Consider the following 25,098-nt stretch of genomic DNA (forward strand, 5'->3'; position numbering starts at 1 on the left):
GCGGTGTTTTTTGGAAAAGCACCGCTAATGCTCTGGTCTTTAGCGGGGTTTTTGCAAAAGCCCCGCTAATGCAAAATACTATTATTTAAAATAATTTTAAAGTTTTTTGGGTATATGATTACTGATTGTTTTTGTAATTTATATATTAAATTTTTTATATATAATTAATTATATAAAATAGTATTAATTTTAAAATATTAAATTAATTATCACTGTAGTTTAGGGTTTTGTGTTTTTGTTTTAGGGTATATGATTAATTTAAGATTTAAGGCCGGTTTAAGAGATACTATTTTAAGGTTTAGGGAGTATGAATTTAAGGATTATGGATTAGGGATTATGGTTTAAAGGTTGGAATTTAGGGGTTAAGGGTTTAAAGGTTTAAAGGTTAGAGGTTATGGGGTTAAGAGTTAGGGATTCAGGGGTCGGGTTAGGTTTTTGGGTGTAGATTAATTAGTTTTTTTAATTTATATTTTAAATGTGTTCTTATATATATAATTGTAAAAGAAATAATAATAAATTTATTTAGGGTTTTTAGTTTAGGGTATATGATTAATTTAAGATTTAAGGCCGATTTAGGAGTTACTATTTTAAGGTTTAGGGAGTATGGATTTAGGGATTATGGATTAGGGAATATAGTTTAAGGGTTGGGATTTAAGGTTTAGGGGTTTAAGGGTTAGATGTTTTGGGGTTAATAGTTAGGGATTTAGGGTTTAGGTTTGGGTTTAGATTAATTAGTTTTTTAATTTATATTTTAAATATGTTCTTATATAATTGTAAAAGAGATAATAATAAATTTAATATATTGAAATTATGAGTATAGTTTAAATTATTTAAGAGATATATAATAGATAGACTTTATATGTATTGAATGGTTAATTTAGGGTTTAAGGTTAAGGTTTACTTGAGATTTGTTAAATGATAAAATTTTATACAATTAATTAATGCTTTTATATTTAAAAAATTTTAATCTAAATCATTTGATATATTTAAATATTAGTTTAAATAGAATTAATAAATAAGTTAAAAAAAGTAATAGATTGATATGGATATTTAGGTATAATTATTTATTTTGAAGAGGACCAAATTATAAGAAATAAAATTAAAATACAAAAATAAAAATGAAATAAAAAAATAAAAATTATAATTTTATCTAATTCTTATAAATATTACTTAAAAATTTTAGAATTATTTATTTAAAACTTTTATCAAAACGTCACTGCTTAACTTCAATAAATTAATTTTTTAGTGGCATTTTTACAAAAAAACGCCAGAATTATGCATTAAAATTTAATAAAACAGTAATTTTTAGTGAAACGCCACAAAAAAATCATTTTACTTTAAAGAAAATCGCGTAAACATAGTTAAAAAGCTCTCATTTTTCAACCAAATCCAAACCCTAAACTGTGCCTCTCCCAATTTCTTCTTCTTGGTACTCTTTGTTAGTTCGTCACATGATAGGCTCTTTTGTCTCGGTTTACTTACGATGGTAGATTAAGAGATGATTCCAAGTTTAGGGTTCATTGAACAAAGAAAGCGGCGGTGGTTTAGGGTTTTAGCATAGCAAAAACATAGAAAGGAGGAAGTAGGTAGGCATGGTGAAGCTCACGGCCGACTTGATTTGGAAGTGTCCTCACTTCTTCAATGCCCTCAAGAAGCGAGAATTGGATCTTCGAGGTGCTGCTTCGCCCTTCTTTCGCTCCAACCCTAACCCTCATCATAATAATGTTCTCAAAATTCCCTTTCTTTCCTTTTTCCCCTTTCAGGTAACAAAATTGTTGTAATCGAAAACTTAGGTGCTACCGAGGTGTGTATTACTTTGTTTGTGCCAGTTTTTAGTGCATTCGTAGCTTTAATTTACTGGTGGGTTCTTTTTTTTGTTACATTTGCTAAATTGATAGGACCAATTCGGTACCATAGATATTTATCTGACAATGAGATTGTGAAGCTGGAAAACTTCATTTATCTTAAACGCTTGGGTACTTTACTTATAAACAACAACCGAGTTACTCGTATCAATCCCAATATTGGGGGTAAGCTTTGAATCAACACTTCAATTTCCCTTGTACTTTAGCATGTGCCCTTTGCCTTTTGGTGTTGTCTCTTGGTAGGAAGGCTCTTATGTTGTTCACATTTCCCTTTCTTGCAGAGTTCTTGCCAAGTTTACATACGTTGGTTCTCACAAATAACCGGCTGGTGAACTTAGTGAAGATTGACCCTCTTTCATCACTTCCTAAGCTGCAATTCCTTAGCCTGTTGGATAACAATATTACAAAAAAAACCTAATTATAGGTTATATGTGATTCACAAACTCAAATCACTTCGTGTTCTGGATTTCAAGAAAGTCAAAGCTAAGGTGATTGGATATGCTAAACTATTATTTTGTCCTTTTATACGGTTTTAATCTGTTATGTTATGCATATGATGTTGCCTATATGAAATTGATGTGTTTAATTGAGAAACTTCTGGCGGCATACCTGTATTTATTCTCCTAATAGTATTTGCCTGACTAAGCCTTTAGCTTTGTAAATCTGAACTTCCTTTTTGACATTGTTTAATAACTTCATGGTTTGGTTTGAATATATATTTGGTAGCAGCAAGTGTAGGTTCACGTAATGCTGTTATGTGGTGACTGATTGAGAATAAGATAATCGATGGAACACTATTAGATGTTAGAATGGTATCTTATTCGTTTCTGGCCTAGTCAAAATATGTTTAATGTTTACTATATTATTATTTTAATATTATATTATATTTAATAATACTTTTATTATTTAATACATTAGCAATAGTTTTTCATTATCAAAATATAACTTTCTTTTGAACTATTAAAAATAAAATATAGAGTCAAAAAGCTTAAAATTGGCATATAAGATTTAGTTTTTATTTATTTTTACTATTAAAAAATTATTATATTTATGAATTATGAACCTTTTGATTTTAATTACTGTTAAATTCTAAATTACAAGATAATTCATAGTTAACAACTCAAAAGATAAGTAATGCGCATCCAATATTATTATAGCATTTTTATTTTTTGATATTATATATTCTAGCTTATCCAAAATATAAAAATAATGTTTACTATAATATATTTATTTATTTATCTTATTATTTTTTTAAGACCTATACTCATGTTTTCATTTTGTCATGGCAACTTGTTTTTCATGTTCATGCAAGCAATACCATAATGCTCTTTGTACTTCTCTGGTTTAATAAGCTAGTACAAGAAATTTATTGAATGGAGAGGCTTAGCTAATTTAGGCTTTTTAATGTCAGAAACCTCTTACGTGCCAAACATACACGGATAAAGAAGGTATCAGACAGCAGCAGTTGTTGGCATTTATCCCAAGACATCACAAGCACTACATTTTACCGAGTAAGAGTAGTTGATAGAGGCCTTCTTTTTTTCTGGAAGCTAATTAGTTGCTATTAAAGTTATTGATTTAGAAGAATCGTAAGTGGATACCTTTGTTATATTTTCCTTGATTTATTCCTCATTAAATGTTAAATGTTTTGACTTTCTGTTGCAAAGTCTTGTCTTTTCTCACTTTCCTATGTTTATATTACACAGGTAGCAAACAAACTTTATCAACTGAGCTACATTTCAAGGAAATGTACATTTTTTTGACATTTTTTTAATAAATAAATAAATAAATGGGGCTAAAAGTATGAATGAAGTTATGAAGCTAACCGATTGTAAAATGTTCTATTTGGTATAATGTGCATAGTCAACACAGTTAGCAGTTTAACTTTTATGATTTCCAAACACATTTTCCCTTCCTTTTTTCTTACTATGTAAACCCTAACCATGCAATCTCTAGATATATTCATGCGAGCATCTTGCTGGTTTCTTCTAAACATTCAAGTTCTGAATTTGAAATAATGTGTCATCTAAATGTCATAATCTATTGGTTCCAGCTCTTGATTGTTCTTAAATGTACTGTACTTTGTTTATAGTCAAATGTCTCATGATGGTTGCCTACTTGTGTAGGTCCAATCTACATCTAAGGGAGCTTATTCCACTCTATCAAACCCCCTATGCGAGGAGTCTGCTCAAAATTCTTCAAAATACTCTAATAGACAGATGTTTGCTTTTATTTTCACTTTGTACATTAACTGTATTGTTAATGATGCTGACAATTCTAGCTGGCTTTTCAATTGTCAGCATACATCCACCACTTGCCTTTGGCTCATCGCCTAATCGTGAAGCCCTTGCACTTGAAGCAAATAAGTCTAAGGATCAAGATGGAGATAGTTCTTTACTTGACAGTTCACATATTTCCCGGTATTTAACTATTTATTTATGCCTTAACATGTCCTTAGGTGAGGGCTGATTGTTTATACAAAAATTTTGGTTAAGTTAGTGGTAGTTTGGTTTTTTTGGACTTGATCATCATATACTTTTTGAATATTATGTATTAGATCTTTAAATCTTTTATTAGAATTATCCTTCTATAGCAGAGGCTTAAGTCTTTGTTTTGAGCAGGTAAGTCCATGGAACAATTTTTTATCCTTGTAGTCCATGTTTTATTTTGATTTTTCTGTGATTAAACTCTAGTACTCAGGGCAGTAGTTGTTGGGATGTAAAATCTATTGTCTATCTGCCTAAATATATGACAAAATGCAGAAGTACATATTGGAGATACTCTCACATGCACATTCATTCGTTTGAAACACGATATCTAGTTTTTTGTCTTTGAACTGAGTTGGATTTTTCCATGCTTATGTAGGAATAATGCCCTATGCCCTATTTTCGTTTAAGGACCGCCAAGGAAATTCTGAAACTGAAAGCTGATTGATTGGATGTGTATGCCGGCTTTCATCAACTACTTTCGAAGGCCTTACTAGGAATTGAAATGGTGTGCAAAGAGATTGCTTCTTCTGATCTGATTTTTTGATATAAATACTGGACAAAGTATGGATATTTCTTGTCAGTTGCATTTACTGCTGTTAGTAAAATAGGATTCTCTTGTTAGGATCTTAGTTTCTTCACTTGTATTAGACTCAACAATGGCTTGCCTTCCATTGGTGTTGATTTTACCTAAATTTTGAGGTTTACAATTTTTAATTTTTATTAATTATTTACGTTTTCTCACTTTTATTAATTTTTATTATTATTTAAACTTCCTTTATTTGCCTTCTTTTATCATTTTCATAGAAAATTTAATTTAAATAATATTTTTTTTATTTATCCTTAAAAGTATATTTAAAGTTCAAATTAAAAAAAAACATAATATAATATTTATCATAAAAATAAATATTATTTGATTAAAGTAATTTTTTTGCATGATATGTTTTTAGCGGCGTTTTTGCGAGAAGCACCGCTAAAGGTTTGTTCTATAGCGGCGTTTTTAACAAAAGCGCCGCTAAAGGTCATGGTCTCATGAGCTTTAGTGGCGTTTGTGATAAAAGCGTTGTTAAAGGTCATGGTCTTTAGCAGCGTTTGTTGGTAAAGCGCCGCTAAAGGTCGTGGTCTTTAGCGGCGCTTGTGGGTAAAAACGCCGCAAAAGTTAGCGACGTGTTCAATAGCGGCGTTTTTTGCGGCGTTTGTAAAAGCGCCGCTAAAGGCCTAAAAAAACGCCGCTAAAGGTCTATTTTGGTGTAGTGTCCCCAATTGGACTTGACAGATGACGTATTAGTCTTTCAATCAGTTTGCTTGTAACACACCAAACCCAACCTGATAATTGGATTTGAGTATAATGTGTCATAAATAAAATCAGACTAACTTCAAAGCATACGGCAGAAGCTTTATAAATTTTTACAAAGTTATAGATAAAAAACATATAATGGTTGTTGCTTACTATAGTTGATTGCCATCATTGGTAGTTTAAAATAATGTACAAACAACTTGGCGTATAAGTTTTAAATAAGTAAATTTCATTGAACAAAATATAATAATTCAAATCCAAACATTGATATTTAAATAAAATCCCGTAAAAACAAAGTATTGTCAAAATAGTAATTCTTAATATTGATCATTTCCAAAATACAAATATGTGCCACCCCTAAGAGTCATGCATAATACATAATAAAACTGTCAGTTCACAATAGCAGCAACACTCTGACGTAGTCCTTCTAACGAACAGTCTTCCTTCACTCAGCAAGCCTAAGAAGGAAAAGATATTAGAGTAAGTTCATATAAATTTAGTGGGTTCCAAAAAGAAATTATACATATCTTTACTTACAATACAACTAAACCTTTCAGAGTGACTTACACACAATAGTTATAGTACGCCAATGGCATATAAAGAACACCGACAAACTTAGTACGCTAACTTAGTTAACACATGGGTGTATACTGTATGCCAACTTAACATAACTCAGACAACCCATTTCACGCCAGCCATGTACCAGAATTTAGAATCAGAAGCATATCATTCAGTCTCATTCACATACATACTCCCCCTTAACTCCTCATATCGTTTTCATTTAGATTAGCATGTTTTATCGTGATCTGCCAGTCCGGTTTGCAAAGTAGCTGCCCTGCTTTTTAGATTATAAGAATGATTAAATTTTAATTTTACCCCTATATTTTACTCAAATTTAAGATTTAATTTATAAACTTTAATTTTGGCATAATTTGATACCTCAATTTTTATAATATCATTAGTTAGTCTAAATATTTTATTCTAATTAAATTAATGGTGTGAATTTTTAAGAATTGTTAACACCATTAAAATTCTTTATTAAATTCAGGTCTATTAATTTATTATTTTTTATTACATGGATACTAAATTTATTATGTTTTTTTTCTAAAATGTCACTCCAACACAAAAAAATTCTAGAAGTATTATCAAATAGATCTAAATTTTTAAATAAAAAAATTAAATATCTAAAAATAAAAATTTAGAGATTAAATTGGTGCCAAATAATACAAAAATTATAATTTAATTAAAAAATAAATAATCAATCTACCTTTCCACTTCTGGCAAAGGGCATGTCTGAGTTTCCTTACCCACGTCATCGACACAGCCTTCTGAAAATAGCTATAAACCTATAAGTTTACTCAAGTGTGTTTACGAAAATAGTCCGTTTCTCTATTCATATAGAAACAAATGAAATTTGGACGAAAAATTTTGTAAAATTTTTTCGAATCAGAATCGCAGGAGAAGTGCAAATTATCTGTCAAACAAAGAGTCTTTAATTATGTCTGGCTTTAAGGAATAAGCATAAAACTTTATTACTCCAATTTGCCTTTCTTTTCGCCAAAGCAAATGATTAATCTGTTTGCCACCAACCGAAGCAAGCTCTACTACTGTATTCAAAGCAAAAATCCTCATTCCCATTATTTAAAAAATATGCAAGTTTTTCAAAAACCTGCGAATATCTTTTGACACCGTACTTGAGACAGCAATCCAAGATGGCCTGATTCATGTTAGAAAAAGCCAATATATTAGCAGTCGTTTAACGTGGGAATTTCTTTTTTACAGTGGGGTTTTTCTTCTTCTTCTGAGTTTTCACGTCTGGCAAAACCAAAGTCGGTGGGTGAGGAGTGGTGGGAATATCATAGCAATTATAAAACAAGTTATTTGTTGGTTGTTGATGTTTGTTACATTGATTACAACTCTGGTTCTTTTAATTTGTCTTGATTTCTCAGTAGTTAACCCTGAAACACTGATGACGGTGATAATAATATCAAAGTTATATGACACAACAGATCCTTATGTCCATCATGAGCATTGCCTCACCGAACAAGCAACCACCTGCGCCCATTGTCTCAGCCTTATCTTCACCGTCTGTGGATTATCACCTTCACCAATCACCCAAAACCAAACCAATTTCAATACAATCAAAATAAAACAAAAAAGCTAGGGTGAATGGATCTGACTCACTTGAATTTAATTTACTACTTACCGGGACCAAAGATGGAGTTGGGGCTGCCTATAGGGGAGGGAATACTATCACAATCCGATGCAACTGAAAAAGACTTGGAAACGATGTCGTTGTAGTTCTTGTTAACAGCATAGTAGAGGCCAAGAGCAGGCAAAGTATCGGACAAACGTTGATCCACCTCGTGTGAGTCAAACTCGAACCCGAACCCCAACTCAATACAAGCCTTGAGTTCATCAAGGTCTTCGTCCGTCACGCTCTTGCTCCCCCTGTTCTTGCTGTTCCCTTTCCTTCTAAGCCATGCCTCGTCGCGGAAAATGTCTGGCGACAACGATCGGTGCTTATAAAGCGCCGGTAGCTGAGATGGCGTCATCGTCATCGTTGGTGGGGGTGACTCCAGGACCTGCACTGCTTTTTCTGGGGGTGGTGGTGGTGGCGCGTGATGAGGAAGGGACATAGATATAGCAGCCCCGAGGAGGCCCGGGGGACCTCTCCCGCGGGTGTGGGGAGCTCTATGGGTGGGGTGTGTGTGTTTGGGATAAATTGTGGATGTGAAGAGGTGAGGGTAATGGTGAGGTGGGATATAAGGTGGTGAGGTGGTGGGGGGCGTGGGTGAGGCTAAGGAGACCTTGGGGGATTAGTTGGTTCGAGTCAGGATGACCTGTCTTTTCCTTGTTTATTTGTTTTTAAAGAATGGCTAAGTGTTTCTTATAAGATTTGTATTAGTAATTTATATTTGCTTACCAATATAGCATATGATTGAAGCAATATCCAAATTAACAATTAAAAATAAAATACGAGAATTCATAGTTTGGCTTATGAAGTTTTGTTGTTACTCTACATTTAGTAATCGTGGGGATTGAGTCTTAGTTAATTAGTATGAGTAGGAAAATGTGTATTTAAGTACATTATTCTCTTATTTATGAGTTGAGGAGAAACTTTAGATCTTATACTAAAGACAATATATATAATCAAAAACTTCAATTTACTTAAAGAATAACATTATACTTATTATTTAAATAATTATCAATCCATGTATTATAAATCAAATATATCAACTACTTTCTTAATTCTACTAATTTGGTCCTCACATTTTTATTTTAGTGAAATTAATAATAATTATATAACTTTTTTTATTTTGAATAATAAATAGTGATTTGTTTACTATTTATTTTAGTTAGAATTGCATTTCATACATGCACGTTCATGTTAGTCAATTATTAAAACATATCAATATCTTAGACGCTATTTGTTATATTCAAAATATCACATTAATTGCATTAACTAAATGCTAACAAAATAAAAAAAATTTTCATTTACCTCTTTTAAAATTTTTAAAATTTTAAATTAATAAAAGTAAATTTACACTTTGACCCCTAAAAATAATAAAAATTTGATTTAATCCTTTCAAAATTATAAAGATATAAACCATTAGAATTGTGAAATTGCATTTTTACTATAGTAAAAATTACAATTTAATTTCAGTCTCCCCTAAAAGAATTTCTTAACTTCGCCCCTGGTATTGACCATATTTATTTTGGATACAAAGTTAAATTAGAAATTGCTGTATCCATACGAACTAATTATTTTTAATAATTGTTAAACTTATGTAATTTTTTCAATGGCAAATCTAGAAACTTTCTTAGGAGCAAAATTGTTATAAATTTTAAGAGATGAAAATGTAATTTTATCATGTATTAATTAATGATTTCATTATTTTTTGAAGGGATTTAAAGATTTTTTTTTAATTTTTGAAGGGGTCAAAATATAATTTAATTATATATTAATTTATAATTTAAATATTATTTAAAGAACCTCTATACAATTTTTCTATTTAGAAGACCAAAGCTTCTTCCTCCTCCTCTAAATTCCCCCTTGCATATTTTCTAATCGCATTCAAATTTACTAAATCTAATCTCAATTGCATATAATGTACTTAACTAAGAAATGTTATATTCGAATTTTGCGTATATATTTCAAGTTGACTTACATCTAATTATTTAGTTAATTTCTTGTAAATTCTTCAATTTTGCAATGGGTAAAATACTTATATGTCCATGAGTTGGGATATTTGGCCCGGCTTGAAGGCTAGTCCAAAAAGTGAGAGGGTTTGAATAAAAATATAAATTCGAAAAATGAGTTTGGGCAAAAAAAAAAAAAAGGTTCGTGTAGAATACAGGTCGGGCCTCAGGTAAATTTTTTTGGCCCAAGCTTGACCCAGCCCAAATTTGCAAAAAAAAAAATTATTGTTTTGTTGCTGTTTTTCCACTGTTTTGCTGTTATTTCACTATTATGTTGCTACTATTTTGTTGTTATTGTTTGGATATTGTATATATCTTGTTTTATTGTTAATTTTGTTACTATTTTAGAGGTATTTGTTTGTTAAAGTTGCACCTATATTAGTGTTATTTAAGTATAAAGACTTTTTTTAATTTATTTTCAATTTCTTAGGAAATATTTATTTTAATGTTTTTAGAGTTTTTGATGTATTATATATTTTTAATTCTTTTATATAAAAAATAAAGTAAAAAAATATAAGGGTCGGGTCGAGACTAGGTTTAGCATATATAATCCTAACCGGGCTTGAATAAAAATTTAAACTTGTTTTTTGGGCCAGACCAAACTTGAACCTATCAAACGGACCTAGAACTTTATTAAAATTCAACCCGAACCTAATCTAATTCGACCCATGAAGCAACCACCATCCAAATGTCATTTGTTAGATATAAACGGTATGGATGATATTTGAAAATTGAATGAATTCCAAAAAGAAAATCTTAAAGTCCCAGGCACGATGTCGAATTTTTAAAATTTTAAGAATAAATTTACTATATTAAAATTTGTGAGGAATTTCAAAAGGAGATTTCAAAATATTTTTAAAATCCCATCTAAATAGGTGAATTTTCAAAAATCTACATAATTTTATTTGATTTGATATTAAGATAACAAACTTATTTTATTAAAACTATTAGTAAATTTTGGAAATATAATGATATCCATACAATTTAATTTTAAAATAGTTATTTATGTTGCGTATAATGAAAATGTATACTTATCTTACAATACACAATTTATAGGTAATATCTTGCATACAATGATAATTGGAGGTTTCTTTAAGTTAAGGTATGACTTATAAATTTAATAATGATTATTATGATATTATGGGAAGCTATTAATCAATAATTACCACATGCCTGATGCATGTGAATAATAAAGTCGGAACTATATTCACATCATCAAGGGCAAACTACCAAATAGCCACTTTTGTTTGCCTCACCTTACATTTTAGTCATTTATGTTTGAAATATTACGTTTTAGTCACTTATGTTATCGTGTTCTAACATTTTTGTCACTGAGCCGTTAACGGTGCAACGGTATGCTGACATAATCATTTCAAAAGAAAATTTTAGGTTAAATTCTACAATTGGTCCTTATATTTTTTTCATTTTGGGCAATCTAATTTTTTTCTTTTATGTTCTTTTAACTTTCCTTTTTTTTTTCTATGTTTTCTATTTGTTAGAACTAGACCACAAGCTCGCCTCACTCGAAAAAATTAAATTGTTTTAAAAAAATAAAAGTATAAGGACTAGTTTTAACAAATGGAAAACATAAAAAAAAAACACTACGTTAAAAGAAATGGAGAAGGGAGGAAAACAGAGGGAGAAGCATAAGAGAATGGAAAAAAAGAAAAAAGTTAAATTGCTCAAAATGAAAAATATGGGGACCGATTGTATTAATTAACCTATTTTTTTGTTTGAAATGATGATTTAACATGTCACATCAGTATACTATTACACCGTTAACGATAATTAATGACTCAGTAACTAAAATGTTACAATGTGACTAAAATGTAACCTAAAGTTAACAAAAGTGACTATTTTAATAATTTATCAAGCATAGAAAAAGACTTTCCAAATATTCAAAAATTTTAATTTTTATTTTACAAATACTCCATCATTGTTTTTTTTAAATTAATTTTTAATATCGTTGCATATAATTTTGCGTTATTTATTTTTTTAATACGTGTAACTAAACCTAAATTTTTTATGCCAAACAACATAAATACTTTTCACGAAATCAAGAAATTATTAGTCATCAAAATGTTGAAATAATTAAAACATATTAACTATTCTAATAATTAAAATATTACAATAATAAAATTTTCAAACCATGATTTCTTGTGATATTTTAATTACAAAATTTTAAAATTTGAAGGTTAATGCATATATTTTATTGGGATAAGTACGAGAAAAAATGTCAGTATAACGCAAAAGTGAATATTTCTTTTGAAACAAAGCTGAACTTCTTTATTGGAGCAAGACAACAAATAAATGGAAATAAAAAAATAAAATACAAATCCTATGACTTTAAAAGAAAAATATAGATTCCAACCACACTTGAGCTTATTTCGTCTAAAAATCAGAATACTAATAAATTGAAAAGCTCCTAAATTCACGTATGTCCACATTCGTTGCTAGTTGCAGATGGTGATAGAAACATCCGACAGTAAGCACCCTGACCATTGAGATCTAATTTTAATCCTCCGTCTCTCGTCATCATCGTCCCCAGGCTTAACCCATTCGCCACATCACCTTCGTGGATACAAAATATAATTTTGACTTTAATAAAATAATTTTCAAACATTTAAAATTGATTAGTAAAAAAGAAATATAATAATTTTGTGGGTTTAAAAATAATTGGAATAGGTTGGGGGTAAGAACAAGGCTTGTTAAGCTGTAAGGCCCACCACCACCCACTCACAATAATTCCGACCATATGCCACTAAAGTCTATCAACTCAAACAATACAAAATTGTCAACTTTATGTTTAATTAAGTTCTTGCTTATCACTTACTAATTATACATTACATACAATAATTGAAGACAAACAAATTTCTTTCTTTTTAACATTAAGTATCATGTTTGAGTGTGGTAGTAGTTTTCTGACGCCGACTTGCTTTAAACATCAATTTATAGTTTAGTGGCAAGTTGAAATTGGAGGTCTTTGAATTTGCTGCTACCATCATTCTCACCACTTCAACTTTCTTTAATGTACCTTTTTTTATGCTTTCCTTCCTTGCATCTGTTTTTTATGCAAGATATTTTTTCATCACTTTTTCAAATTTTATATATTAATGTATTGGGATTTTAAGATGTATATTACAGTATTTAATTTATATAATAAATAGTGTAATGTCAACATGAAGTATACATGAACTGCAATGCTGGTTGTTTTGTGAACATTGATATTTTTATTTTAAAATTTTAAAATATTATTTGACTCTTTTTAAAAAATTAATGAATAAATTTTATAACAAAAGATATAAACATTAAACACTAAATTTATTTATTTATTTTACTAAGCATCCAAATGTACATTTGAGGTATCCGATTAGGAATTATGTTGGGGGCCTTAATCTAGTTTTTGATGAATTTGGCAAACAGCATGATCTAGGGTAGGGTGGCTGCCACCAAATATATTTGGGACTCAAATATTAAAACATCGTATGGTCATGTTGTTGATGATATTACATGCAAAACATGGTGAATTAGACAATGGTTGTTCCACTCGTGAAGGGGTCCAATACCCCATTTCTTATCTTTGGTCGGCCAAACCCAATCGGGCACTCATTTTCTTAAACAATTTTACTAGGTTTTTCTTTTTCTTTTAATGACATCATGATTTAGCGCCTTACTAGATTTGTTCTTTTTGTTTTTGTTTTTTAAATTCTCTATATAAATTAGATATATATTTAGTATACAAAATTTTTAATACATCTTCCAAAACTTTTTCAGTAGCACTCTTTTTTTCCCTCCAAACAAACTTTGGTTTCATGTATCACACCTCTCACTACCTTTAGTTGGCCAAACCTCTCGGATAGTAAAAAACTCCACCTCTCACGCATTACATCCTGTCAAAGGCCCGAGTCCTAATGAACATCACTATTTTCTTTTCTCCAAAGATGTTGGCAAGTTATAAAAAAGAATTTAGCAGAATGATCAAACAGATCTTGAATAACCTTAATAAAATCCTTGTTTTCTTGATCCCCAAAACGAATATGGCAACCTCCATCTAAGAGCGAAGCCAGATATTATTGGGGGGCGAAATTAAGTTATATATATTTTTGAGCTGAAATACAATTTCATCATTATATTAGATTATATGTTTATAATTTTAAAAGGATTACACTAAAATTTTATCATTTTGGGGGGACTAAAGTGCTTTTTGACCATATACTCATTTATAATTGTAACACCCCGCCCGACATAGTCCTAATTGGTGGTTTGTATGGATGGATTGTTGGCTAAGTATAAGCCAGGGAAGGTTGATTTACGCCCTATTCGTAGGTTATATTAGTGTTGGTTGTCGCTTCATGATTGGCAAATTGTTTGGCTAACTAGGTAAGTTTGTAAAGACTTGGTTGAAGGTTCGTCTTTTGGCAAAGTGTAGGTTACTAATTTATACGTCTTGACGTAATCGATGTGGAGAACCTACCAATTAGCGGATTCTCTTGGTGAGCTTTGTGTTGACAGACCCTTCTGTTAGTATCTGTCAAGTAGTCTGTTTCATTTGGTATGTAGAGTCTACTAGTGGCGGATTGTTAGACCCGATAGCTTTCTTTGTGAGCGCGACGGGTAAGGCCGCAGTTGTTGAACAGTTTACTATGCTTGCTTGTGGCTCGGTGAGTATCGTTAGAGTTTAGTTGAGATCTAGTTAAAATTGAACTAGAGTATTGTAGATGATAGCTTGATGTGTTTAGGTAGCTGAATGACTTGTTTATTTGGTTGCCTATGAGTACAAGCAAAGTTTACCACTCTAATTAGTGGTAGTAGTGGTGTTTGGTAGAACGGAGTGTCTATAGATTGATATACTGGCCACCAAGGGGTGTTGAATCAACTCTGAATTGTTGGCCACGTGTAGGGTAATTGTCAGGGCCATTTGGAATATAAATAACGGCATGGCTGGCGATGTGAGGGTTCCTTCTGTTTCTATTTTATTCTTGTACCCTGTGTAAGAGGGAGTTCTTGGTCAGAGAAGGACAAGTGAGCAGTCTGGGAAGCAAGAAAAGGCTGTAAAGCGTAGCGAAAGACTTCATGAGGTAACCAACTTCCTTGAGACCTTCTATAAGTCTCCTTCATGTCCCTGTATACTGTTAGTTTATGGTTTATCAAAGTTAAATGTTATGAGTACAAGTAGAACCATCTTTTTTGAAGTATTGTAAGATGTTGCATGTAATCATTTGCATGTGCATATAAGTGATAGGAAATAGACATGACTTCCTTAGTGCAAAAGTGATACGATCCACCTCGGTGTTAAGTCGATTCGTATTTGAGTTACCCGATCGTCGACGAGGAAGTTTCGTTCAGTTTCGAAAATGGATGAATTTTGGTTAAGTATGGAATTGTACATTGGAATAAGTTCAAGGTGGCTAAAAGATAGATGGATTTTAGATGGAATAACTTTGGATGGGCTCAGTTTAACAAAGAAGTCGGATAGAAAAAGTAAGTGATGGAGATGAATAATAGAACTTAAACATCAAGAAAGATTCGATACTATAATGAGTATCGCCCCAAATCTTATATGGTTTAAGGTAATAGTTGGGAATAGGTTGATGGACCTCGACCCGTTACTTAGCAAACACTACACCAAAACAGGCTTTTAGCGGCCTTTTTTTAGGCCTTTAGCGATGCTAAAGTATTTGCGGCACTTTCACTAGAGCCGCAAAAAATGCAGCTATTGACAACGTCGCTAACTTTTGCGGCGTTTATGTGAAAAAATGCCGCTAAAGAACATGATCTTTAGCGGCGCTTTACCCACAAACGCCGCTAAAGAACATGATCTTTACCGGCGCTTTTATCACAAACGTCGCTAAAAGTACGTTCTTTAGCGGCGTTTATAGAAAAACGCCCCTAATTTTGGCAAATTTGTAACATCTGATTTTCATCCATATACAAATCCTTCTTGTAACATAAAATCCAACCAAAAACGACAAATTTAAATGATACTTCAAATTCAATGAAAGATATATGATATAAATTGATAACTGAATTATAATTCAAAATATTCTTACAATAATATTAAAATTAACAATGTTAAAAATATTCTTACAATAACTAAAGCACACTAAAATGTTTACACAATCACCTTTCTGAAACAGGTGCAACAGTAACCACAAGAAAAAAAAGGAGGAAAATACACAAATCCAGAAACAACAGTTTTTGGCAATCACTTTTTCAGGAGTAATACCAAAAAAATAACCCCCTGGTTTCAACAAAAATGACACATTACTTAGAAGTCTCCTCGCTTTGTCTTCAGTTTCAAATCTTAACTGCAAATAGAAGAATAGAAATGCATTTCAAATTCATCATATTTGTTCACATGACAAATCAAAACCCAATGTTCACAACTTAAACTACACAAAATACCTACAAATGATGCAAACAGACTAGATCAGCCTGAATGTCCTCTTGCAACAGGGTTTCCAAATTATCCTGTCAAATGAATGTGCTGTCAATCAAAATCTTGTTAGATGAAACATATTTCGGCAGATCTTTATGGGAGAAATGAAGGCAGTTTGTAACTCATCATTTTTTAGCAAGCCAGGCAGTTTGCCTTCAATAATGAATTTTTTTATGTAAAGTCTAATTGAAGGTTGTGCAGTGGACACCTAGCTAATTTCCATTTATGCAGCAAATTATAGTAGACTAATGCATGCTTCAGCCCTAACAAACTTTTAAGAAGACATTTATATAATGTATTAAATAGGTTTTTAAAAAGGCATAACCTTTATTTTCAGATAAGGTATATATCCCACATAGGTATGCTCAACTTTTTTAAGGATTTTCATATATTTGGAGGATCATGTTCATGTATCCATGTCTAAATATGCATCAAACACAAGTGTCAAACATGAACACTTCAGAAAAAATGATGAGTTAGAGTAACATAGATATAGTAGCATAGATCCCCCATGTCAACACTCAATAATGATTAATGGCTAAGAGGGAAAAAAAAGAATTAGGTACCTTAATTTCAAATATTGTACCTTTTGTCAGATTCAACTGTTCTAGAATGAATTCTTCAACAACCTCCATTGAGACCTTATCAGTCACAACTGAGTATCTGGCCATAGATGAAAAGCTAGAAGCAGAGAAGCTCAAAAAATCCAGTAGCAACTGCAAAATTAAGTTTACCAAGATAAACAGAACTTTTAAGATAATAAGAGATATTAAAGCAGTTTCAGAATTGAAGAAAATATCTTTACAAAATTAATGTTACTATAGTTGAATATATATATATGAAACAATCATGATCATAATCATCAAAACTCCTAGTTGACAGCAAGCACTCTTCATTTTATTTAAAGCACCCGTGTCCAGCACATATGCAAACAAAGTTATCGGGATATGATCCTCCAAGGACATATCCAAGTCTGAATAGCATAGCATATTATAAAAAAAATATAGATTTTAAACAACTGAACTGAGGACCCAATATAAAGTCCTCAGTTAATCATGGATTTCTGAAGTTTAATCCTGCCATATTCATTAAATCATCCAAAAAAAAGCATTTTAGGAAGGAAAAACAAAAATATCCTTAAAAAAATCAAATCAACAGGAAAAATATTTTCTGAAAACTTAAGATGATCAATGTAAAAAACCCCACTGTTTTAACTTGAAGCAGAACCACTTTGAAGTTTAACTATAAATCTAAAATGGAAAAACTGAAAAGAAAAGACAACATAGACTCCATATCCAATGAGGTTAAAGAGACAAATAAAGAGGATTGAGGAACAAAAACAATATAATTTTTTCTTTTTAAGAAAATGAAATCTGTCCCACATTAGAAAGAAATATGAAAAATGCTCAAATAACTCAATGTGAAAGTGAAAACTGAGAGCTAAAGCTAATCTTATAAAACATATATATATAATATAAAAAGTTAAGAAAAAGAGTAATTTTGTACAAAAGAAAAGTTTGGATCAAAAAAAGGGAAATAAACTTTGAGTAATTTAATTATATAAAATAATTAAAAAAAAAGACTAAATTGGAAAAAAGATTTGTTTTTCCATAATGAAAAGGAGCAAAACAATGTTCAAACTTCAAAGAAAATTATGTGAAAAAGACTTAACAAAGAAAATATTAATAACATATTTTTTATTTCTTAGAAAATGGTCAGAAACACATACAAACTTTGAATCCAAAACTGGAATTTGGCAAATACATAACACAGGCAGAATCAATCTTATGTTCAAAAGCAAATGTGCTTACCTGCCCCCCCCCCCACACCTCCCCTAAAAAAACTATCAAAATAAATATTAAAAGTCAGTTAATAAAAAAATTAAAAAAAACTTTGAATCTAAAAATGAAATTACAGGGGAAAAATTAGTTTAGAACTTTGAATGTGATGGGAAAAAGAAACAAAAGCAAATATCTTTACAAAGGGGGGAAAACAAAAATGTGAAATGAATATTAATGCAGACATTATAAGCAAAACCCAGAAAACATAACAAAAAAAAATGAAAATCACAGATTAAATAAAAGAAAAGTCACCGCAATTTGTAAAAAGAAAGCAAAAGGGAAAATCAAATAGACCAGAGGTGGAGGAAGCTGAAACTTGAAGAGAAGAAGAAGAAGAGAAGTTGAAGCTTTGGAAAATTGGGATTGGTTTCTTGAAAAAGGGTAGGGATGAGGAAGAGATTGAGTTTTTCGAGAGAAATATGAAATTACTGACGCAAGAAATGATTCCCATTTACTTAAAAGAAAAATGAAATTAAACAAGTATAAAACATACCTATGTCTCTTACACAGATTCTAATTACTTCATCAGCATGTAATATATACTGTCAGCCATGAATATAGCTATCACTACCAAGAAACACTACACCTTAAACAAGATAAAAAAAAACCATGCAACATGTGCTTAAATAGTTACCAAGGTTTACCAGATAAACGAGAAATTGTTACAAGAATTGTATTTATGAATATCAGTGAAACTCCAAAACCATTTCATCCTCAACATATAAACATCCTTGACTTTTTTTTTTAAAAATACCAACTGTTAAAAGAGGAAAAAAGAAGTTCTAAAAGTTGGTACCTTAGTTTGAGACCCTTGAACTGCAGCGATTCCTTTCCTTTGTGTACTATCTGACATGGTATGCATCCCAAGTCCATTATCTATTGTCGCAGATTTCCCTACTTCCTGAGCTCCTTGCATAGACTTTTTTATAACCCCTGATACCTTCTGCAGAATTTCTTCGGATTGATAAATCAAAATATAAACTATCTATAGTGCAGTTCAGATTCGACTAAATTGAACAAAGTTTTAAGAAATTTCAGACCCTAAAAAGCGAAAGTAAGAAGGGAAAAAAAGATAGATGAGTACTAGAAACGATTCTTCTTTGTTTTTTTAGTCGATATCGGAGTCATCAAAATCGTCTTCGAAGTTGTTGAAGAAATCGACATAGGTGAGCTTGTTGTCGGAAGCGATGACGCCTTCACCGAAGATCTCCGGTGTGTCAACATCGTCGACTTCCATGGCTGAACCTTGGTCGTCTGTGTCCGTCACGAATTCCACCGGCATCGGCCTCATCTTTCCCCCCTTTTCTTTAGGCTTCTAGGGATTTCTTTGTTGATTTAATTTTAATTATTTTTGTTGAAATATCTTTCCCCCTTATGTTTCCCCCCTTTTTTTACAATTAATTATGGATTTTGCGGCGTTTTTAAAAAAAATGCGACTAAAAAATTATATTTCTGTAGTGAAATGGTATGTTTTGAAAAAAATTCAATACATATTTGCGGTATTTTTCATCCAAAGGACGCTATTGCTTACCTTTTGCAGCGTTTTTCTCATAAACGTCACTAATGATTGATTTTTTTTACAATTTTATATTTAATTATTATATAATTCATATCAATTTTAAATAAATAAATTTTGAAAATTTAAGTAATATTTAAAAGAATTAGATAAATTTTAAAATTTTTATATAATTTTTTATGTAAGAAAACAAAAACAAAAACAAAAACAAAAAAATTTTAAAATATGAAAAAAAACTTTAAAAAACTATATTAATGATAATTTTAATAAATTAAAATTCATATTATCTCTTCTACAATTATATAATAAATTATTTAATATATAAATTAAAAAACCGAATCAATCATATCCCCAAAACACTTTAAAATTATTTTAAATAATAGTATTTTAATTTTTTTTCCATTTTTAAAAATATTTTTCTATGTTTTTACTTTCAAATATTTTCTATGTGTCATTTAACAAATCTCAAGTAAACCTTAAAACTTAAACCATTTAATATATATAAAGTTTATCTATTATCTCTTAAATAATTTAAACTATAATCATAATTTTAATATATTAAAATTAATATGATCTCTTTTATAATTATATAAGAAATTATTTAATATATAAATTAAATAATACTAATTAATCTAAACCCTAAACCCTAACCCCTATCTCTTAAGCCTTAAATTATAAAATATAAACCCTAACCCCTAACCCTTAACCCCTAACATCTAACCCCTAAACCTTAAACCCCAACCCTTAAACCACAAACCATAATCCATAATCCCTAATTATTTAAATACTATAAGAATAAAATTTTAATTATTTTAAAAAAAGAAAATCAAGAATTGTAGATTTAATGTTGATATTATAAATTACTGGTAAATTCAAATAAAAATCTATCTTATCTAAACATTTTAAATATATATATATTTTGAAATTGTTAAATTTCAGTCCTATATAAATGAATCACCATCCTGTTTCAACATTCGGCTTTCGAAATTTCAATAGAGTTTACAGAAAATATTTTGTTAGTTTATTTAATAATTGGGTGTTTTTGTGAGATAATAAGTAAGAGTGGCGTCGTGGAAGCATTTCATAAGGTTCATCCACATTTACAATCTAAAACTGCACTTACTGTAAAACAACTTCATCAAACCGGGTATCAATTTCAGCCTCCTATGAACTGGATTAACAGTAATTTTTTTCTTTTATTTTTATTTTTTGGAGGAGATGGAATTAAATTGTATATTTTAGGATAGTTAAAAATGTAATTTTACCATTTTAATTATATTTTTATAAGGATTAAATAAATTTTTTATCATTTTTAGGGGATTAACATGTAATTTTACCATTATTAATTTAAAAGTGTATAAGTTATAAAAACACTTAGGTGAAAATTGTTTGCATTTCAGGGCCTTTGGCTTCCATGTTTAGTAAAGTTAATAAAGAATAATTTTTCCCATCTATTTTGAGCTGATTTAATAAATAATATAAATTTAAAGGTTAAAAAGATAAAAATTAAATGAAGGGTTGTAATGATTTTTTTGTAAAGTCAGAAAGATAAATAAATCATTATGTCTATTTTATTTATATAAATTTTTAAATAATAATTGAATTAGTTTAACACGTGATGCCGCCTTTTATTCCATATATAAGGTTATGCCATATATTATGTTTAAAAGAACTTATAGTATTTTAATTTTTCCATTTTTAACAAATATTTTAAATCCCTGAGCATTAGCGGCGCTTTTTAGAACACGCCGCTAAAAATAGAGCATTAGCGATGCTACTTCAAAAACGCCGCTAAAGCCCTGTCATTAGCGGCGCTTCCTTAAAAACGCCGCTAAAGCCTTGATCATTAGGTTAGCGGCGCTTCCACAAAAACGTCGCTAAAGCCCTAAGCATTAGCGGCGCTTTCTCAAAAACGCCGCTAAAGCCCTGAGCATTAGCGGCGCTTTCTCGAAAACCCCGCTAAAGCCCTGATCATTAGCGGCGCTTCCTCAAAAATGCCGCTAAAGCCCTGATCATTAACGGCGCTTTCTCAAAAACGCCGCTGAAGCCCTAAGCATCAGCGGCGCTTCCTCAAAAACGATGCTAAAGCCTTGAGCATTAGCGGCGTTTTCTCAAAAACGCCGCTAAAACCCCGAAAGCTCAAAAAATGGCGTCGTTGGGCATAGGTTTTTTGCGGCGCTTTATGGAAAACACCGTTAAAATGTTCGATCTTTAGCGGCGTTTTCCAAAAAGCACCATTAATACTCGATCTTTAGTGGCGTTTTTTATCCAAACGCCGCTAAAAATGCCACTAAAAACCTGTTTTGGTGTAGTGAAAGTAGGAACCAAAGGTATATTTAGATGGATGAACGCCACACCAGGGTTGGTGATAAGTTCAGAAACAAGTTCAGGATGATGCCACTAGCTCACTAGATAAGTCACTCGAGACTCCTACGAAATTGGAGAGGAAGTTAACCTCACAGAAACAAAGTTTCATTAAACAAATTGGCAAAAAGTTTAGAAAAAGTCTAAAAGTTAAAAATATGCAAACTTATTAATTTAAATAAAACTATATTAAATTAAAAAGTCCTTAAAAAAATATTGGCCCAATAATCAATCAGGCCTATGAGATGTTTCATCTTGCACTTGGGCCCTTCAAGTTTAGGCCAATTTTGATGTCGGCGAGTTGTGTCAAAACATGATGCGATCGGGTTCGCATAAAAAAGCTAGGTACCCGAAAAAGTAAGATAGGCCGCTGGTAAGGCATATTAGTTGCTAAAAAGATTGGCAGATAAGACGGGCCGCTAGTAGGGCATGTTAGTTGCTAACTAGATTGGAAGATAAAATAGGCCACTAGTAGGGATGTTAATTGTTAACCATAATGACAGATATGCATGGTCTCTAGTAGGGCATGTTATTTGTTAACCAGTCTGGCGATTTGGGTTTTGCCATTGGTAAGGCATGTTATTTATTAACCATGGCGGAATGCCCTGACCTTGCAAGGGAACACGCATGTGTTCAAAATAATAAGGATTGAGGTACTGGTTCTGATGCGTGTATGGGATCCGAGGCTAGCACAATGAAGGGTGTAAAAAGAGTAAGAAAATGTGAGCACTCGCCTTATTGCATGTAGTGCATGCTATGTATATTTGAAGTGAGGAATGAGATCGCCAAAAAGGAATGTTTGAATATGTACCTGTATTTCATGATAAGTGTTAAGTCTTAATCTTGTTATTATATTTTGGATGGAGTGCATCCATCAGTAGGATATGTACTTGGCGTATGTTAATCGTCAAGGGGGTGTTATGCTTAGTAGACGTATAGTACCTGTCAACCAATATGTCTGGGATGATAGTGGCAGAAGTTGATAGTATTGTGTCTGTCCAGGTGAAGTATTTGTCGATGTTAATGGAATTGTTCTCTGAGAATGTAACTGCAACCTATGTTCGCCAGACGATAGTGTCCGTCAAGAGATATTGTCCGCCAAGGATAAGTATCCGTCATTGTTGTATGTAAGAGGGTATAAGCCCAATTGTCTCTGTGTGAAGTTTGTTAACTTGTTGTTATTTATATATGTACATATACGCCCAATTATTCCTTCTTATGAAATTTGATTTGGAAAGGGTTGAACATTTCAATTTCTAGAGGTCACTAAGTTCTTTTAAACTTACCCTATTTCTTTCCCTTTTCCACATGGTACCATGACGTAAGGGTTTGTGGAAGGGACTCAGCCAAAAAAAAAGCGATCTTTGTTGTGAACCTCGCCTATGTTTGTTTTGTAACATGCATATGTATAATTTGGGGTACCTTGATGTATCAGTTTTGTATTTTGAAATGATGAATATGTTTCTTACTATAAATATATTATATGAATTGTGTGGCCACTCTGAATATCCTGTTTGGCGAATAGTTTTGGAGTACACTACTTTGTCAATTATTACTCAGTGGTTTAAACTGTTTTATTATGGCGAATTGTCGAATGTTTTCCTACGTTTTGCTAAGAATATAAAAATAATAAATCACCAAAAATCACCAAAAATTGTGAAAGTTGAATAAGATATGAAATTAAAGCTTATTGAGTCTAGTTTTACAGAGAAGAAACGGTGTAAGTAAGAGAATTTCATATTATGAGATATTTGAAATTTTATGAGATAGGGTTAGAGTGATTTCGGAATTCCCTATTTTAACTTTGGAAAATCATTAAAAATTGTACAAAAATAATTAAGGGTTAGAATTTATATGTTTAAAATTCTTAATGAGTCTATTTTCAATAGAAACAAACGAGAACATCATCCAAATCCCGTATGAGGAGATAATTAATTTTTAGTGAAGAAGGGTCGAAACTGTTAGACAGCAGAATAGGGACGACTTTAAAGAATAAACTGTATTTATTGGCTAAACCATAAATTCTGAAAATTTTATGGTAAGAAGATATGTGAGCCTAGTTTCAGAAAAATTTAGCAGATCTTAATTCGGAGTTCCCTAGCTCAAGATATAAATAATTTAATGACTATGACTCGCATGGACTGCTTTGATATGAACAAAGTAAATAGTGGAATTATGTGCAATTATTCTGTAAACTTCGGTAACATCCTATAACCCTGTTCTAGCGAAGGATGTAGGTTAGGGGTGTTACAACTTCGATCTAAATCCAAATCAATCTTTAAGATATCTTGTTTTGTGTAGTTTGGATTTGAAGGATGTTTCAGTTGTTGTCCAACGAATCATTTAGAATCAAAGCCCAAAGATTTTGTTGCTAAAATTTTCCAACTTAAATATGGTAAGTTTTCTGAGCAGGTAGTGCTAGACATTGGTTGGCATTGGTCTTGGCACAGCTCAAAAACTGCCTCAACACATTGAATTGTGATGGCTTTCTTTAGGCAATCAGGTGACAGGTAGTCACCATTTATAAGTTTTTTTGCAACCAATATGATTGTTGAAATATGGGTATTATGATATGATATATTTTTTCATAATTGAGGGAGGAGAATGGGGTTGTTTGAGATCTAATCCAATCTTCAATACGATGTTTTACTTGTAAAGGATTTGAGCATCCCTCAATTATTGAGCTTGATGCCTCGTCTGTCATTAGTCAAATGAAGAGTACTGCAACTGGTAACATTATGCTTGAGCAGGACTATTTTGAAGACATTTTAGCTTAGTTGATTGCAACATATCTTGTGTGAAGGGAATAGATGCACTACTCACTTGCAAAGGAGGACGATAGTTTTAGTCCATCTAGGATTAAGGTCAGTTTTAGAACTTTTTAATGATATGTTGTCTATTTCAATATTCTGTTTTTATGGTTGATAAAGCCAACTATAATTGGTACCACGCTCTGTGTTATTCTTTTCTCAAAAAATTACTTTTAAAAGTCTTAAAAACACAGGTTAACAAAACCCTTGTTTAATTATTATTCTTTAAATATTTATATTTACTATATTATTTTTACAAGATTAATTAAAAGGGATA

At 31.1% G+C, this 25,098-nt stretch overlaps 2 protein-coding genes and 1 pseudogene across 24 annotated transcripts; 1 reads left to right on the top strand and 2 right to left on the bottom strand.

The window, feature by feature from the left end:
- Nucleotides 1-1,325: 1,325 nt before the first annotated feature.
- LOC107911108 (U2 small nuclear ribonucleoprotein A'-like) lies at nucleotides 1,326-4,063 on the top strand (annotated as a pseudogene).
- Nucleotides 4,064-5,947: 1,884 nt separating this feature from the next.
- Nucleotides 5,948-8,503, bottom strand: LOC107913252 (uncharacterized). 3 transcript variants are annotated; one of them, XR_005920354.1, is made up of 4 exons: nucleotides 7,855-8,503; nucleotides 7,318-7,750; nucleotides 6,916-6,976; nucleotides 5,948-6,106 (listed from the first exon to the last, which is right to left on the bottom strand). XR_005920354.1 is itself a non-coding variant. In XM_016841779.2 (4 exons), exons 1-4 carry the CDS (start codon nucleotides 8,285-8,287, stop codon nucleotides 6,006-6,008), a joined length of 657 nt encoding a protein of 218 aa, XP_016697268.1. In that variant the 5' UTR covers nucleotides 8,288-8,503; the 3' UTR covers nucleotides 5,948-6,005. The 3 variants fall into 3 exon arrangements, 2 of the variants coding, with proteins under 2 accessions (XP_016697268.1, XP_016697269.1); XM_016841779.2 differs by having other exon boundaries at nucleotides 7,689-7,750; XM_016841780.2 differs by having other exon boundaries at nucleotides 6,916-6,986; nucleotides 7,689-7,750.
- Nucleotides 8,504-15,882: 7,379 nt separating this feature from the next.
- On the bottom strand, nucleotides 15,883-19,595 carry LOC107913251 (uncharacterized). 21 transcript variants are annotated; one of them, XR_005920366.1, is made up of 5 exons: nucleotides 19,216-19,511; nucleotides 18,928-19,085; nucleotides 16,857-17,006; nucleotides 16,257-16,322; nucleotides 15,883-16,159 (listed from the first exon to the last, which is right to left on the bottom strand). XR_005920366.1 is itself a non-coding variant. In XM_041103922.1 (5 exons), exons 2-5 carry the CDS (start codon nucleotides 19,045-19,047, stop codon nucleotides 16,156-16,158), a joined length of 336 nt encoding a protein of 111 aa, XP_040959856.1. In that variant the 5' UTR covers nucleotides 19,048-19,085; nucleotides 19,216-19,509; the 3' UTR covers nucleotides 15,883-16,155. The 21 variants fall into 21 exon arrangements, 3 of the variants coding, with proteins under 3 accessions (XP_040959856.1, XP_016697265.2, XP_016697264.2); XR_005920364.1 differs by having other exon boundaries at nucleotides 16,261-16,322; nucleotides 16,877-17,006; nucleotides 19,216-19,510; XR_005920368.1 differs by having other exon boundaries at nucleotides 16,877-17,006; nucleotides 19,216-19,510.
- Between the last annotated feature and the right edge of the window lie 5,503 nt (nucleotides 19,596-25,098).

This window comes from Gossypium hirsutum, chromosome D11, assembly GCF_007990345.1.
Source record: "Gossypium hirsutum isolate 1008001.06 chromosome D11, Gossypium_hirsutum_v2.1, whole genome shotgun sequence".
In the NCBI taxonomy this organism is placed as follows: Eukaryota; Viridiplantae; Streptophyta; class Magnoliopsida; order Malvales; family Malvaceae; genus Gossypium; species Gossypium hirsutum.